Source organism: Taudactylus pleione, unplaced genomic scaffold (genome assembly GCF_031769625.1).
Source record: "Taudactylus pleione unplaced genomic scaffold, aTauple2 ptg000095l, whole genome shotgun sequence".
Taxonomy (NCBI): Eukaryota; Metazoa; Chordata; class Amphibia; order Anura; family Myobatrachidae; genus Taudactylus; species Taudactylus pleione.
Window position 1 is genome coordinate 6,914,790 of NW_028284497.1, and position 18,481 is coordinate 6,933,270.

The 18,481-nt window shown below is 43.1% G+C and overlaps 1 protein-coding gene across 1 annotated transcript in view; it reads left to right on the forward strand.

Annotated features, from left to right (window-relative positions):
• The window catches only part of LOC148526548 (immunoglobulin superfamily member 1-like), a 46,460-nt gene extending 28,208 nt beyond the window's left edge, over positions 1 to 18,252 (forward strand). Inside the window, exons 8-12 of the mRNA XM_088470171.1 lie at positions 4,889 to 5,182; positions 7,007 to 7,312; positions 13,596 to 13,877; positions 16,780 to 17,070; positions 18,110 to 18,252. Coding sequence (XP_088326297.1) covers positions 4,889 to 5,182; positions 7,007 to 7,312; positions 13,596 to 13,877; positions 16,780 to 17,070; positions 18,110 to 18,252 — 1,316 coding nt within the window. The remainder of the gene's footprint in view (positions 1 to 4,888; positions 5,183 to 7,006; positions 7,313 to 13,595; positions 13,878 to 16,779; positions 17,071 to 18,109) is intronic.
• Positions 18,253 to 18,481: the final 229 nt, after the last annotated feature.

Consider the following 18,481-nt stretch of genomic DNA (forward strand, 5'->3'; position numbering starts at 1 on the left):
GCCTTATTTGTAATTTTAATCACAATAGAGATGATACATTCACAATTAATAACATATGATTTATTATGATCATAGAAAATTGAGATATATAATCAAAATACATATGTGGTGAACACTGAGTTTTAAATTACCTACACACTTGTTTTTTATTCTATAATGAAAATTGAATAAAAATGATTTTGCTTACACATACAGTATATATAGACATTTTTTTAGGGAATCATTAAAGGTTATGTTTTAGTAATTAGTGAGGGTCACTAGGTTAAATAAATAATTTACATAAGTCCGTGAGTGCCCCTTAATAGGAATAATTTGTCTCTTTTTCAAATTCATTGTACTTATTTTATTCCTGGGTGCACCTCCCCCTTATGTTTAAAGCTAGTAATACAGCTACATTGGAGTAGAGGGGAATGATGATATTTATTTAAGATCTGTGCGGATATTCTCCTGTTCTATGAAGCCAACATTTTACTGAGAGCTAATCTCAGATCCTGCATATCCAGCATGATCATAATTTGAATTGTGGTATATAGTGGTGACCTCACTAGTGTTAGAGTCATTATGACTAGTTTCAGTTTAACAGCTGAGTTTACAAGTAGAAGGGAATGGTCGAGCAATGAGTTGGGTACTATTTTCCCTGACAATATCAATGATAACATGGAGCAATCCTTTGGGTGGCAGGCAGAACTCCTGCAATTGAAACAAAGTCTCCTTAAACAAACTAGAACCTGGTGGGTTTTGACCCAGGGAGCCTATTCTGGATGGATTTAGATGTACACTTCACAGAGGTGTGGCAATTGGTCTGAGATGCCTAATGGCATGGTTGGGCTCTTGGTCGGACCTAATGGCAGAGTGCGCTGGACAAAACTTTGACCTAAGGAGCCTTCCACTGGATGGATTTGAATGACATCACATAATAAAACTTAATAACTTGAAGATTTAAACGAGGGTACTTCAGCTAGTAAATAATAAATTGATTAAACGTTCATCAGTGATATGTCAGACACAGGATTAATCAATAAACTTAAACATTGGAATCTTTAATTGGGTCTTAATTGTACTGAATTTACCAAGTCCTTGAGTGTCACCATCTTTGGAGTGATCTAGCATATATTTAAGGTAGGCATCCTGGAAAATATATTGTATCAACCTTTCTGAGTTTCAGTCCAGAACTATATGAGTAAATAAAGTATATAAAGTTTTGAAAAATAAAACTGAAACATTGACGAGAGTTCTGGTGGTATCCACCCACTGTTTTAGATGATTACAAGTCCCGAGAGTGCCACAGAAAATCTTTGGATATACCACTATACATAGCTGGGGGCACCTGGGCACACTGTGGATGCATGGATTGAGTGCCAAATCTTGCACTCACTAGATAGATAGATAGATAGATAGATAGATAGATAGATAGATAGATAGATAGATAGATAGATAGATAAATACTGTGTGTGTGAATATATATATGTATATATATATATATATATATATATATATATATATACACATCCACACAAAACAAATGATCAGTGGCACTATAAAGTGTCCTTATAATATATTCTAAACAATTCTGTGTCCAATATATTTCATCTGTGCCTACAAGGCTTATATCAAGTGGCAACTTTCCTTGTACAGTAATTAAGATTCCATAAAAAATCCAAGTTGTGTCTAATGCCCTTGATTAAGTCAAAGTGACGCTAAGAGTGCATCAGGAAGTAACGTGTAGGAGATTTGTGTGCGGCACCATCCATGTTTGTGGAGCATGAAAACCAGGTTGATATGACTGTTAGATAAACGCAAATATTTTATTATCTTGTGTGAACAACATACGAGGTCATATCACTTATTTATTATTTTTATTATATTTGACAGAGGGGGATTTTGTGATTACTGCACTAAGAGGCACCCTTGTTTTTCTTTTTCATATATATATATATATATATATATATAAATATATATATATATATATCCGGTAATCAGTGGCACTGAAGGTCTTAATCAATCAATAACTGTTTTAATAAACCAACGTTTCAGGGCTTCTGTGCCCTTTTGTCAAGGTATCCTTTTAATACCTTGACAAAATGACATAGAAGCCCTGAAACGTTGGTTTATTAAAACAGTTATTGATTGATTAAGACTATCAGTGCCGCTGTTTACTGGATATATCTATATTTTGACAGATGGCACGGAGGCAACTGTTCACATGTTTGGAGTAGTGCCGGACCGATTTGGACTTATATATATATACATATATATACACACACACAGATGCATTCAAACTTAGTCATACCAGGGGCTGAGTTGAGGAGGACTCAGAGACTGGCCGCCAAACAATGTGAGCCTTGAGCTGCTGCTGGACATGAGCAGCAGCTCCCCTCTGCCATCTGTATATAATGTATTGAGAGCTCTGCCTTATTACCAACTATCTTGTCCTTTATATTCCAAGTGAGGTGCAGAGCTGGGTCGCATGAGTCTTTGCTGCCAGTGGACACTGGAGGGTTACCACAGGGCAATCATGCTGTTGCAGAACACTATATGGCAAGCAGGCTGTGTGGGGTGTGGGTGGGGGCCTGAGAGGATAGGGATACTGGCATCTTAACTTATCAGCCATTTGCACACTACATACCTGCCCACACTGCATACCCGCCCACACTACATACCCGCTCACCTCAAACGAAAGTTCCATGAACAAGACCAGAGGTGAGTCTTTTACAGGGAGGACTGGGGGGGACAGGAGGTCATGAATGATTGACTTGGGTGTGGGAGGTGACTTAAACAGATGATCCTGCCTCTGGGTGCGATGGTCGAATTTCTGCCACAGGCTCCGAACCAGGGCATATTAACAGAGGAGGGGGCCACTGTGCAGTCACCGTCTAGGGCACCCTCTTCTCTACCTTGTGGCTGGCAGTGCACTGAGCACAGCAATAGACTCTAGGCACAAGTCTGTGCCAGAGTCAACTGCGTTTGTGCATGGCAGCCATTTTCCTGGTGAATTCCCTACAGTGCACGCGCAAAATGCCAGGAAAATGGCCTCCGTAATGGCGTTCAAACATACTGGCACGCCTATGTTTCGCCGGCCACCCCCCCGTTACCTCCCACAAATGGCACTTCTTGTCAATCACTCTGCAATGAGTCTGCGTAGTCACTGCGATTGCGCACCTGCACCGCAATGCATGCGCAGAAGGCAACAATCGGATGATTGTGTGCGTGATCGCAGCTGCAATCGGTAGTGAATCAGGCCCTCAGTCCACTTATGAATCTTAGTGTTGACTACACCAGTGGCGCAAGTTCAACCCAGATGCCCAAAAGCAAGTTATAATTTGGTCCCCACGTCACCCCCCCCCCCCCGTCACAGCCGCTGACACTGTAATGTAGCAGCATTGGAGCCCGGCGGCACTATGTTGTCTATGCAGTGCTAGATATCTCCACTGTAGATAATGCTGTATATATCTATATATCAGGAGATGAGGAATGTTTAACTGGCTGCTTCCCTGTGCTCCTTTGTTATAATAATTCACATTGAGGGGACCAATGAATCTGTGCAGCACTGGGTATTCCTGGCCATGGACAATACTGATAACCGATGTACATATAGGAGGAGGTTTTATCTAACTCCCTTCTCTGCAGTCTATGCTGAGATAGGAGTCAGCACCAGAGCCGTAACTATACTTTTTGGTGTCCTGTGCCAGAATAAGCATTGGCGCCCCCCCCATTTTTCAAATAGGGACATAACGCACCCAAAAAAGGGCCATGGCCTCATTGGGAAGGGCCAGGGAAGAGATAGGGGAGGCCAGGAGATGCTGGGGATGAAATAAGAGGAAGCTACAAGTGAGAATGATTATAAACAGAAAATTGACAGCCCAGAACAGCTCCCATTGTCCTGAGGTGCCCTGTGCCATGGCACAGGCCGCACTAACCTAGTTACGGGCCTGGTCAGCACATCCCTGAGTAGTGCTCAGTCTGTCCCTGGGTGCTGGGAGACTGTCACCTGAGCTGCACCTCTCTTCTCATTTTGAGGTAAATGTTTCTCCTCTTAACTGGGTTCAAAGTCAAACTGTGACCATTCTCTGACAGGAGCACTAGGAGGCACAGATCCTTCACTTCAGGTACTTCACCATGAAAACACCATCCTCAGTGCCTCCACACAGCATAGCTCTGCTCTCAAGGTTACCTCAGCTCCACCCTGACCAACTGCTACATGTCTGAGCACCTGACACTGGTCATGTGACCTGCTCCTGACCTCCTAAGCAGCTGCAGAGGCTGCTGGGAATTGTGGTCTGTCTGTGTAATGGCATCCACATGTGATGTTGCGCGATGTACAGTGTCAGACATAATACCTCACATAGCGGGGTATTACATATTTAGGCTCATCAAGAATTAAAGAAAAAGAGTAAGAGGTCAGCATCCAGAAATTTTATGACATTTTTATTTTTGTGACATGTGCACTCTAACATTGGCTCACAATCTCACAAAGAGTCTTCAGGGGAGCAGCATAAAATAGAAATTAATTTACAAATGGTAGACAAATAGGTGCACTTGCACAAATAAATATACACTACTGGCTGATGCTTTTGCACCATTAAACATATTTATATAAAATGTAATATCTTACTGTAACATTTACTACAGGCCTTACATGGAATGAATATAGCTGTTAAAATAACTTAGAACCTCTCAAAACTATTAAACTTTGCCATACTGTAATATATAGGGGTACACCTTAGTGAGTGGGAGTGCTTGTATTTAGCAGAGTTGGGAGATGGCTTGGGAGGTTAGGGGCTCCTGTGGTTTGCATATATTTATATCCCTGGCCTGTGGCTACTAAAATCTCCCTTAAGGAACATCATTTTATTACATTTATCTTCAGTAACACTTGTCTGCATTACAGAAATCCCCCAGGCACCATCTATCATTCTGAACCCTGTGCTACCTGTGTATATAAGTGGGGAGTCTATCAACATCACATGTTCTCCTCCTGATGGACCTGCAGTTATCAGCATCCAATACTTCAAAGAGGACCAGGAAATCCATAAATCAGAGACACTGGGGAGAATGTCTACATTTGCAATTACCAGCTCCTCACCAGAGACAACTGGAAGTTATTCATGTCGGTACTGGTTTAACCACTCTGATAGACGTATTTATTCTGAAAGGAGTTTGTCTGTTACCATCAGTGTGGTGGGTAAGTATTTTACAAGGGATCTAAACTTTATTTTAACATGTGCAGAGTAATTGAGCAAGGACATACTTAGGGGCCATTTATCAAGGGTGTCCTGCAGCAATTATCAGAGATATCTGCTTTGGTCGCCCTCTTAACATTTTCATAATCAGTCCCCATAGCTTCCAGACACTGAAGTAAAGTGATAGCGTAATCCAGTGGTTCCCAAACTGTGCGCAGCGGCACCCTGGGGTGCCTCGGGACACTTGCAGGGGTGCCTCAGGTTGGTGGTCCAGCACCAAATCAAATTATTTATGGTCAATGTAATGTAAATATGTGGACAAACAAAAGTGCAGACCTGTCCACCACCACATAACTGAGCCTAAGGATGACAGGTCAGCACAATTTACTTCACTTTACTACTTCACTACATTTATTTCTGAATTTCTCAATAACAAACTTTTGGCTTAGGGGTGCCATGAAAACAATTCTGATGCACTAGGGCGCCGTGGTTCAAAACATTTTGAGAACCACTGGCGTAATCCATCACTTTACTTTTTAGCTTACATCAGGACATGCTCTTTTCAGATCCCATGACCCTGCTAATAATAAATAGCCTGAAGTTCATTCCATCAATATGCAGCAACACATCATTGTTACTTTTTGGGGGCTTGGCCACAAAATTTCATAAATAGGCCCTTTGATCATAAAATTGTACTACATGTCAGAAAAGGTAAATATGGCAACACAATCACAAACATTTGTATCAAAGCATTGATTGATACTGATTAGTTTTCATAAAAACATTTTGGTGGTCATCCTTTAGCGTACTTGCAATGTCTTTGCACATGTATTTTCCCACTACTGTACTTATAAAACTAATGCACATGAATGACAGAGCTGCTTCAAAAATAAGATACGAAAACAAAAGTAATTAAACAACATTAACTGTAGTAATGCTGTAATAAGAGGGACAGGCCAGGACCTGATTCAGAGATGGACAGTAATGCAATCACAGTTACTTAAATATGTCTTCCAAAGCATAGCTGAGCATAGGGACGCACACTGCTGCCTTCTGATATCTGTCCAACGACGTGCAACAGCATAAACATCTGTACCATCAATGCACAGCAGGCAGTCATGCAACATGTAAGGCACGTCTGACCAGCCGCAAACACTGCAGCTCTCCTGACATGCAGAGAGGTCTCATGCTGCGCAGGAGCATGTAATGGCTAATTTATGTAATCGCATTGCAATCTCTGTGTGTGTGCAGTGCTGCGTTCATGCATGTGCAATAGCAAACAATCACTCGAAAATATCAGCATTGCATCCGTCTCAGAATCAGGTCCTATACTAGGCACAGTTTTTACGTGAGAAATAGGTTGCATGCAAACAGAACACTAGTCTTATTTCAAGCAGCACCAGGAGCAAAGGTATACAAAGAGAAGGGCAAATCAGCCAATGTCATGCTCAACAAAAATGACAAAAGCTTTTCCTAATTGAAATATGTTTTTAGCAAATGTATGTATCACTAAATACAAGATAATACTGTATATGCATATTACACAGCAGAAAATTAGGGATTTTATTTCTAAATTTGGGGATGCATCTGAGATCAGCGGGGGTTTCACCAGTTCTGCTGACCAGGTAGAAGGTGGTCAAAGACAAAAGCATTAATGATTCTCATAATTTCCTTTCCTTTAGCTCAGTAATACAAATAATCTATCAATTGATGCCCCCTAATGCATTCACCTGATCTGCAAGTGAAAGTGATATTCAGTATAAGTGATGAAGTATACTTCATGGTATTTCCGACTCACTTCATGTACACTGTCATTTGTCTTTCAGACATACCTCCTGCTCCTGTTCTTGAAGACCAGAGTGGTAATTCTGTGTTTCTGATGGGTGACCGACTACAGCTCCTTTGTTCTGTACCATCTATACCGTCATATTTCACAGTTACTGAAATCCACATTTACCTGGGGGATGAGAAGATGACATCTGACAGACACGGTTCTCTATCCAGTGCTTCATATGATGTATCCAACCTGGACAGATCATCTATTGGTGTTTATATTTGTCAATTCAAGGCCAGTGTGTCAGGCAGAAAGATTGTATCATCGAGGAGCAACACCTTGAAGATTACATTGACTGGTAAAGTTTTAGCGTCAACCCAATTTTAAAATGTTTTGATAGTTCTTATAGGAAAAGTAGAGTACAAATGTCAACCAGTGCTAGGCGTGAGTTGTATACATTGCACCAAATCTTCATGCGTATAGTCGCACCATCCACTTTTTTTCCCTCCTTCTGCTCTTGCAACTATCATAATTAGAGGGATCAGTCTAAAATGGCAGATGCCTCTTCATTATATGCACATAATAAAATGAAACAGTATCTACACACCCACAGAACAGCACTCCCAAGTCCTTTCTCACATTTCCGCAAAGAAGCGACCCATTTGACACCTAAAACTTCCCATTTCGCGAATGGAGACATAAGTACTGTGAGACATAAAATATGTCTGGTTCAGAATCTGTTTTGTAGCTGAGCCCAGGGTCTATTTCGTCAGCCGCAGACTTCCTGGACCCGGCTGACCACTAATCTGTGTAAGCTTCGACTTACACAGACTGGCTGAGGGTAGCAACCATCTCAGCCAGTGATCCGATGCTGCATCTTCGGACGCAGCTTAAGGATTGCAGATGCATGCAGGAGGCATCTATTTTCTACAGACGGGACGCAATTGGGAAACCGGCTGACGTGATCCCGACAGTCGGCTTCCCGACTGCTTTATCCCGGCGTGGGTTAAATGACAGGCGTCTATATCTAGATGCCTGTCATTTTCCCGATGCCGGGAGACAGGCACCCGGCATCCCGATTGAAGGGTTCCCGGGCGCCGCGAGTGGACAACCGTGGGGGGGAGGGTTAGGTTTAGCGCACCCGGGGGGGACTTAGGGAAAGGCACCCCCCCAGGAGGTTAGGGTTAGGCTAGGGGGAGGGAGGCTTAGGGTTGGGCACCCCCGGGGGGGACTTAGGTTTAGGCAGCAGGGAAGGGGGGTTAGGGTTAGGCACTTACAGGGGGGATTAGGGTTAGGCACTTGGGGGGGAGGTTAGGGTTAGGCACCCCTATGGAGGGTTAGGGGGGTTAGGTTAGTTATTACTTACCTGAGCAGGGCCGGATTAAGTGCTGTGGGGGCCCCTGGGCAACAAACATGTGGGGCCCCTATTACATGCCCTTTATGCAGTGCACCCAATAGTAGTGCCCCCAGGAGTGTTGCCACTTATGCAGTGCCCCCTATGCAATGCCCCCTGTAGTTATACCCCCAATAGTAGTGTTCCCAATAGTAATGCCCCCTGTATAAATACCCCCAGTAGTAATACCCCTGTAGTTGTGCCCCCAGTAGTCATGCCCCCTGCAGTGGCATAACTATAAATTTTGCTCCCCCGTGCCAAAAAAGTTTTTTCAGGCGCCCCCCCCACCCAAAGATCAAACACACCCAAAGACTACGTTTAAGGTGTGTGGTTACATGATACAGCAACGTGCCTTACACATTATGACACACTAAGTAATGCCACTTATAACACAGTGTGCCACACTGGAATGCCCCTTACAACACATTATGCCACACCGGAGTGCCCCTTACAACACATTATGCCACACAGCAATGCCCCTTACACATCCCACACAATAATGCCACATATAACACATAATGACATACAGTAAAGCACTTATAACAAATTTATGCCATGCTGTAATGCCCCTATTTCACATTATGCCACACTGTAATGCCACATACAACAGATTATGCCACATACAACACATTATGCCACACAGTAATGCCCCTTACACATTATGCCACACAGTAATGCCCCTAATAGCACATTGTGCACACAGTAATGCCAAATGCACATTATGCCAAACAGTAATGCCCATTACATCCCACCCTGACAGATCTACTTCACCAACCCTCCTTTCTGCTCCTGCCAGTCCATCACCTCAGCTCAAGACAGGTTGCACAGTTTTTATGTCCATGTAGAACCAGATTATTGGGAACATAGTTTATAACCTGTAAACTGTGTATCAAATTAGTGCCCCTTATACAGTGCCCCCTGTAGTTGTGCCCCAAAATGCAATTCCCCCTATACTAGTGCCCCTTATGCAATGCCCCCTGTAGTAGTGCCCCTTATGCAATGCCCCCTGTAGTAGTGCCCCTTTTGCAATGTCCCCTGTAGTAGTGCCCATTATGCAATGTCCCCTGTAGTAGTGCCCATTATGCAATGCCCCCTGTAGTAGTGCCCCTTATGCAATGCCCCCTGTAGTAGTGCCCATTATGCAGGGCCCCCTGTAGTAGTGCCCATTAAAGTAGTGCCCCTGTAGTAGTGCCCATTATGCAGGGCCCCCTGTAGTGCCCCTTCTAGTAGTTAGCCCCCTGTAGTGCCCCTTCTAGTAGTTAGCCACCTGTAGTTAGCCCCCTGTATTTAGCCGCCTGTAGTTAGCCCCCTGTAGTTAGCCGCCTGTAGTTAGCCCCCTGTAGTTAGCCCCCTGTAGTTAGCCGCCTGTAGTTGCTCCCCCCCTCCGCGTGCACACAAACAAACACACACACAAAAGAAAAAAACACAAACACTTACCTTTATCCCCGCTCCAGTGCTGCTGCCATCCATACCCCGGCGTCCGCTCCTCAGCACTATGGGAGTGACGTCATTACGTCACTCCCATAGTGCTCTGTGGGACCCGGAAGATGGAGCTCACTCCTGAGCTCCGTCCCCGGCGTCCTCTCCTCGGCACTATGGGAGTGACGTCATTACGTCACTCCCATAGTGCCCTGTGGGACCCGGAAGACGGAGGGAGCTCCGTCCTCCGGCTGCCGCCGGGGGTTTGAATAGGAGCCGGGCGCCCGCTGGTAACACACTCCGTAGTTACTACTACTGCCCCCGTCACCTCCAAGCTACCCAGCGCCTCCAAGCCACCACGGGGGCTGCGGGGGCAGTAGTTACACTACTGGCCCCCTGTGTGTGCCCAATAGTAATGCCCTCAGTAGTAATACCCCTGTAGTTGTGTCCCCTGTGGTAGTGGCACCAGTAGTAATGCCCCCTGTGGTAGTGGCACCAGTAGTAATGCCCCCCCACCCCCGAGTAATGTCCCCTGTAGTAATGTCCCCCCCGTGTAATGTCCCCTGTAGTAATGTCCCCCTCGAGTAATGCCCCCAGTAGTAATGCCCCACCCCTAATAATGCCCCCAGTAGTAATGTCCCCCCGAGTAATGTCCCCCCCAGCAGTGGAAAAGCCGCTTGCGCTAAAGAGAAAAAAAAAAAATCATACTTACCTTAAGCCCCGCTCCCGCTGCCTTCTGATCCGCTCGGCTGGCGCTGCTCCTCTGCACTATGGGAGAGACGCATGACGTTTCTCCCATAGCTCACTGCCTGAGCCGGAAGCCGAAGCTCATGAGTGAGCTCTAGTCTCCGGCTCTGGCTGCCGCTGCGGGGAGGGAGCCGGGTGCCCGCTGGTTACAATCTCAGCGGGCACCTGGTGTCTCCGTGCGGCACCAGGGTTAGGTGTCCGGAGGAGGCGGAACTGGTTCCGTCTCCTCTGGTTCACTTTAACCCCGATGGCTGGGTGTGGGGGCCCTTCAGGTGTGGGGGCCCAGGGACGATCACCCCTGTCGCCCCCCCTTTAATCCGGCCCTGTACCTGAGGACGATCAGGATTTCCAGCGCTGTCGGGCTGTCGCTGCCGGGATCTGTTAATCTGTCGGGCTGCCACTGCCGGGAATCACACCGATTCCCCTACAGACACCTCCTGCTGCATTAGCATATTATTTGTAATGTACTGCACAGCTGCTTTCCTGCGGCTGCTCAATACTGTCCACATCAGAATCAGGCCCATTGTCATAATGTTGACAATTCCAGGAGGTGTAGGGTTAAAGTTGTCGATAGGGTTAGGCTTAGGGTTAGGGTTGTCATTAGGGTTAGGCTTAGGGTTGGGGTTAGGTTTAGGGTTAGGCTTAGGGTTGGGTTAGGCTTAGGGTTAGGGTTGCCATTAGGGTTAGGCTTAGGGTTGGGGTTAGGTTTAGGGTTAGGCTTAGGGTTGGGTTAGGTTTAGGGTTAGGGTTGCCATTAGGGTTAGTTTCCTTTAGCTCCCCCACATGCTCCCTGACTGTCAACTATGCTGCAAGTAAATAGTAGCTGCAGGCACCTACAGTAATATGTGTCTTGATGCATGAGCAGTGCAACCTGGAGGTAATTGCTCTACTGCGTAAATTTCGACATCTGTGAATTACGACAATACTGTATGCAGAGCAAATCACTGCATTTAGAAATGTGACTGAATTGCACAGAGAGAGCATGGCTCAATCAGAACAGGTGCTGTGGCTAGGTCATATTGTGTATATATATAATTTATGTAGCCTCATCCCCTGTGTGTCTCTACTGCCCCATCCCTCAATGTTCTCTACAGACCCAAGCCCCCTGTGTCTCTCCAGCCCCATGCACCATGTGATTCTCCAGCCTCATGCGCAGCTTCATCTCTCTTAACTTATGCACCCTTTGACCTACCAGCCTCATACCACCACTGTGACTCTTCAACCTCATGCCCCCCTGTATCTCTTCAGCTTCATTATCTGTAACACCAGAACTCTTTTTCTATCCCTCTATTAACTGCTGATTATCCCAGGATAAGTAATTCTCTCATTGAGGGTCCAACGGTCCAACGCTAATTGGTAAGACCTTCAACAGCAGAAATGAACACCTGAGCAACATCACCGTTATACTGTTGTTTCTAAGGGCAACCTGCTCTTTAATGATCACTCACTCCTCATAGATGAGCTTAGGCCCAGGTGAGGAGCAGTAGAATCAGAAATAGCAGCTTCTTTACCCTGACCATCCTTATTTTCTCTCATAAAGATAAATCTACTATGAGGGCAAACTGCAGTCAAGGGATTCCAGCAATTTAGCATTATATCCATTTACTATTTAACTGTTTGATATTTCGCCCTCAATAATTAGGTAAGGGGAATTAATACCTCCTAATCTACATCTAGGGTTTTCTTACTTAACTTGAAAATTTAGTGAAACAACATTTGGGTTATAAATAATTGCTTGGTAGCATTCTGTATATCAATTAAGCCAATTGTTAGTTGTATGATTACCGATCGACATAATACAGTTATTCACAAGGAATAGTGTGAATAGCAACTTTTTAATCTTACTTTTTTTTTGCCTGCTATGACAGAATAATATTTTAACATTTGTGTATTAAAAGTTCATTATTAAATATGACCATATTACATCATTTAGAGTGCTCACCAAACAGAGTTCTTTTTTCTATATCCTTACTTTGATACCTTAATACTCCAACTCTAGTGAGCACCACTGCGACCATAATAACTAACCATTAGTAGTGTAACAACAAGGGAACAGCGGATTTCTATATATATTCTCTCATTTCATCTTTTTCTACATGGTTATTCGGCCAGCGCGACTATCTCTCCTTCCGCCTTTCCCTTTATTATACACACTAACATGACACCTCCACAAGTCAGGGTGGTTATGTGCGATCACATTGTCACCACCAAGTTAATGCCCCATAATGCCCTATTTTACGGAAAGACAGATCGGCCAAGTTGCGTCCTCTCAGAATAGGAGGGACCAGGGTCGGACTGGCCCACCAGGGTACAGGGGAAACCCCCGGTGGGTCCCACTGCCTGAGGGCCCACCCCTTCCTCTAGGGATCAGGTTCCAGACTGTGCACTTGAATTATACTGCACAGGACTATTGTGTATTTTCAATGCACTATTGTTATTAATCTGGAAACATTATCATACATTCACTAGCAGTATTTACTATATATATATATATATATATATATATATATACTGTATGTATATACTTAAACGGGCCCAGACCCACTCTGGAGGCTGGCCACACCCATAAGTATGGGCCCCTATCACAGCATTCCCTCGGTTGGCCCTTTGTGCTCCAGCACGACACTGGGAGGGACATGTGCACAAATGCGTAATTTAAGTGCTGCGCATGTGCTGTATACAGGAACTTGCCATTTGTATCTGTAAGGAGAGATCCATGCGAGTGAGAATCAGCCCCAGAGTGGGTTAGTAATGTAGCTCCCAGATGGGCTGCCAACACAAATCACGCCCTAATTGTGGTCACTATCAATAACAAATGGTAAATAACTAGTGCAAACTAGTTATGCTAATTAGCTTATGTGTTTAAACCCAATAATTAGTTTGAAAGTGTAAAACAAATGTAGCTTTAAATATTTAACAGCATTTGTCCAATAAGATTTTTATGTTAACTGGTGTTTTTATTGTTTGTTTTTTGCTTTTTTTCCATTATTTTCTTTACATTTTACTTGTTAATCAAATTGTTTGAATCCTTGGCTGTGAATGATGATTACTATTTAAACAAGTAATTATTTCATCTTTTCAGATGCACCTCATGCTCCTGTACTGCAGCTTTCTCCAGCGCACCAAATCTATGTAACCGCAGAGCCTGTCACCTTGCTGTGTATAGGGCCTTTTTCAGGTCGCCATAATGTGTATAAGGATGGGCAGCTGCTGCTCAAGTCTGGCTCATCACTAATGTCGTTCAGTCATTCTACAGATATACAGCAAGCTGACATTGGAAATTATACATGTACATACTATATGGAAATACAGGGACGTCTGGTGGAGTCACTCACCAGCCAGCCTGTTAACATATATGTGATGGGTAAGTTTGTTTCTTTCCAATCAAGTTTTCAGATGTCCTGCAGTGTTAATTCTCCAGGTTCATGCAGCAATTTAATAGAAATTCTATTTTTTCACTTTGGAAGTATAAAGCATGTACATTTCTGCACAACATGCCTTAAAAGGAGCTCAGTGTTACCATCTGCACTACTGACCTGTATTGAAATTACCACTCATTTGGAGGAATTTGCAGTTAAACGTTGCAATGCTGCAAAACCCACTTTTTCTGTACTTTTGTTACTTGCTGCTCACAAATTTGCACCCTTAGAAGATATTTTGGATGAGCTCATATTTGCTCTGAATGATTTGGGCATGCCCAATGCATAGAATGCTCTATGGCACTTGCAATAAAGCTAGCCTTGTCATCCTCTTATTTACATGAGCTTCATCATAGAGAAATGAGCAGGGCTTTGACAGATACAGCGACCGATCAGGTAAACTATATAGACTTAGCGATCAGCCACTCAATGCGTGTTCCCTGACATCACAACTGGGTGCATATTTAAATTTGAATCAGTCACCGCCGGTCCCTATAGCGAGTGTACGGGTAGTCAGCTGACTGCCCGTACACACAGCCAGATTCGCCAAAATATCTGCAGATAAATCGGGCATCTGCTGTGCTGCGCAGCAGATGTGATTTGTCTATGAATCGACATTGTCTGTGAGAGACTTCATTCACAGACATACAGTATCGAGGGTACACAATCGCCAACAAGCTACCAATATATTGGCCATTTGATTGAATGGCCGATATATCCACCAGTGTGTACACAGCTTAAGATCTGATTACTTGCTATGAGGTCTAAATAACAATTGTACTGTTTATAAGTAGACGAATGAGTGTTTGTGTGTGAGAAGAGTAAAAAGGGAGGGTTGTTTTCCTATCCTAGTGATACAGAATAGGGGTTACAATTATCTCCACTACTGAAGAGTAAAGAGAATTAGAGTGGGTGTAAACTGTGGCACACTAGAGATTTATTGAGATATCTATATTTTAAACTAATTATTTTCTCTAAAGGAAATTGTTCTCAATTGCAGTGTATTGTTAGATGTATATCTAACAGTGTTGCTTAGGGTATCCTTATGCTAATGCTGGGTACACACTTTAACGACGGATCGGTCAGCAGACCACTGTGCCGGCCAAGTGGCCGATTGGTAAGCTATACATACTAACCAATTGTCCGCTCGATATGTCTAGCCTGACATCACAACTGTGCAGGCAGGCATTTAAATTTGCCTGCCCGGTTGTGATGTCAGTGTTGGCGGTCCCTGTGGCCAGTAAATAGGGGGTCAGAGGGTTGCCCATACACACAGCCAGACTTACCAATATACTGTAAGGTTAAAGAGGGTGTAGTACCTACGCACTGAGCTAGTGGCTCTAATGTGTGAGCGAGCCGTAACACTGATAGGTGACCCTACCTATCAAATACAAACAATCAACACTTCCTTTGATTGTACTGATATACTGTATCTGCAAGATAAATTGGAATTTCCTGTGCTGCAGAGCCAACCTGATATGTGTACATTGTCATTCACAGATATATCAGGTGTACACACCCACTAATGCACTCGCGATATATCGTTCATCGATTGAACTAATTATTTTTTATCAAGTGTGTACCCAGCTGAAGTCAGTAGTTGTAAGCTAACTGAATATTAGAAATGCTACATTGTCACTCAGTGTATCCTTATGCTAGTTGAATAATTGTAAACTAACTGAATGTGATAAATGTTACATTGTGTTATTTCTAGCAAAGAGCATGCAGAGGAAAGATCAAGTATAATAAATCTTCTGTTCTCCTAAAGCTGGGTACATACTGATAAATATATCGGCCATTCCATTGAACGGCCGATATATACAGTATATATGTATATATACATATATATATATATATGTATATATATATATATATATATATATATATATATATAAAGTGTACATTGGCAGGTGTGTACACCTGATATGTCTAGAAACAATGTAGTTTACATACACATTGGATGGGCCCTGTAGCACAGCAAATGGGCGATATATCTGCAAGATATGACAGTCATCTGCTGGTGTGTACGGGCTATCTGCCGATTGCCCATACACATGCTCAAGGACCTGCCGATGAGTGTCAGCTCAACTGGACGGGAAAATTTAAATGCCCACGCAGCTGTGATGTCAAGCCTAGCAAATCAGGCAGACAATTGGTATGTGTGTACGCACTTATCAATCGTCAGATAGGTCAATGGGTCAACCTAGTGTGTACCCAGCTTAATGCTGGCTACACACAGGTCGATAGTTTGTTCATACAGCTGACGAACAATATATTGTTCAGTCCATCTTGCAGTGTGTACAGCAATATATCTCTCTCATAGATGTATTGCATCGGCCATGCTGCATAGCAGATGCGATATATCTGAAAGATATATCTATCACATCTGCTTGTGTATACACATGACCGACCAACCAACCCATATGCTGGCTATAGGAACCAGCAATAATGACATCACAGCTGGTTGTTCTGGCCAGACATATCGGGGGCTAATTGGTAAGTGTGTATGCACAAGATCGTTTGTACATAACCTTGCCAAATCATTATCAGTCAGCGGGTTGGCCAATCTAACAATTTGTCATTCAAGTGTGTACCCCACCCCACATAAGTGTTATTTATTTCTATGTCATATCCTGCAGTACAGACACAAAGAGATGGTCAGTTATGTTATAGAAGTGTAATCTATATTTACCTGGGTCATTTGTTGCTTCACTCAATTTATTTATGATGTACAATAAATACATACATCCTTCTTTACCCGTTGCTTTCTATAAATTGATATTACTTATATAATTTAATGCTTTAAAAGCTAATTATGCTTGTCTGGATCTCATGGTTCATGTCTAGACCCATTGCCAGGTCCAAACCTTACTTTGGATGGTCCAGTACAGAAGAAAGATGATGGTTTCCAGGTGATGTTGAACTGTTCAGCACCAGATGCTAACCTGCTCAGAACTTTCTACTATTTCAAGGCTACTGAAGAAAACAATGTGAGAAACATAACAGGTGTTTTTGGTTCTCTGGTGTGGGAACTGGGACCTGTCAACCATGTTGTCTTCTTCTGTGAATATGAGGAAGAGCTGAGAGGTAGAAAGTTCAGGTCTATAAGGAGTCGAATTCTTACCATACCACTCTCAGGTAAAAGATTATTGCTTGTTACTTTGACTTGTGCAGGTCCCCATTTTCATTTTGACGATGGCAAATTGACACTGAACAGTAATGATTTCAAAAGATAAATGTAAATCTGGGAAAGCATGAAATTCTCATTTGTGCCATGCACTGAAGACAAAAACCCACAGCAGTGTTAATCACTGACGGTGCATGTTACTGACAATGAAATGCTATGCCATCATAACTGGAGCTCCAGAAGAAGTGAATGGTGAAAGAAGCTATGCAAGTGGTACAATTGGGAGTACCCCAGCAATTTTGTATAATCATTATCACTATTATTTATTTTTATCAGCTTTATGAACAGCAATTTTTTAACTAATGAGGTTCAAATTGGGGTGATTTGGTGGGCCATTGCTAGTGTTCCAATACTGCAGCAAGGGCACATAGTGGGCATCACCCTAAACTGGAACAACCCCTTAGCTTTTATATATTTTTGTTACTCAATCTCAGCCAAAATCACAGTGTAGGAGGAGAAAAGTATTATTAAAGCTGGAGCTCTGCTACAAAATTATTTCAGCATCTGATGGGACCAGCCCTGTCTCCTGACTGTCCAACCACAATAATACAGTAGTTACACACACCCAGTCTCAGCATGTTTGCATTTCGGACCCTCCAACAAGATCAATTCCACCTCCAATAAAAGGCCCTGCTCCATAACCACCTGTTTATTTTCATATTGCATCACCCTTAGCTGAATATATTGATGTTCAAAACCCCATGTAATCAATTAGGGATTTCAGCCCAGTAGTAAAATAAATGGGAAATTCAGAAGCAGTGCATTTTGTACATGGTGGTCATGTTGGAGGGTCTGAATAACCATCCAACACTTTCCTGCTACAAGAAAATCACTTTACTCCATGGCTAAGAACTAATTGGGGGATTTATTTTATAACTGGTTTTAAACTTGGACTTACATAAAGTCTAATTTAATCATATAATTGTTTTTTCATTACATACACATAATAATTATATGGACACTAAAATACAATTTTTCCATGTGTTTCAGAAGCCTCTATGTTAACCCCTCCTGTGATAGCTGGTATTATTGGAGCAGTGTCACTTATTCTCTGCTTGATTCTGGTCCTTTGGTTGTATGTGAAGAATAAGAAACGTAAGTTTCAGAAGTTTTATGTGTTATTTATATTGTGATTGATATTTTTATGAAGCTCAAACACTTATCCAATTGTCATACAGTATACAGATACTAAGGAGCCTATTCATTATCAGGGTCAGGTGGCCCCTTAAGTATCCAATTTGCTGCAAGTTGCAGTGGTGGATATTTAATTAGCAGAGCAATTCAGTAAGGAGTGGAGGTTCGGGAACCAACACCATCTGAAGATACCATTGGTTCCTGCAGGCAAACTCAAAAAACTTTCAG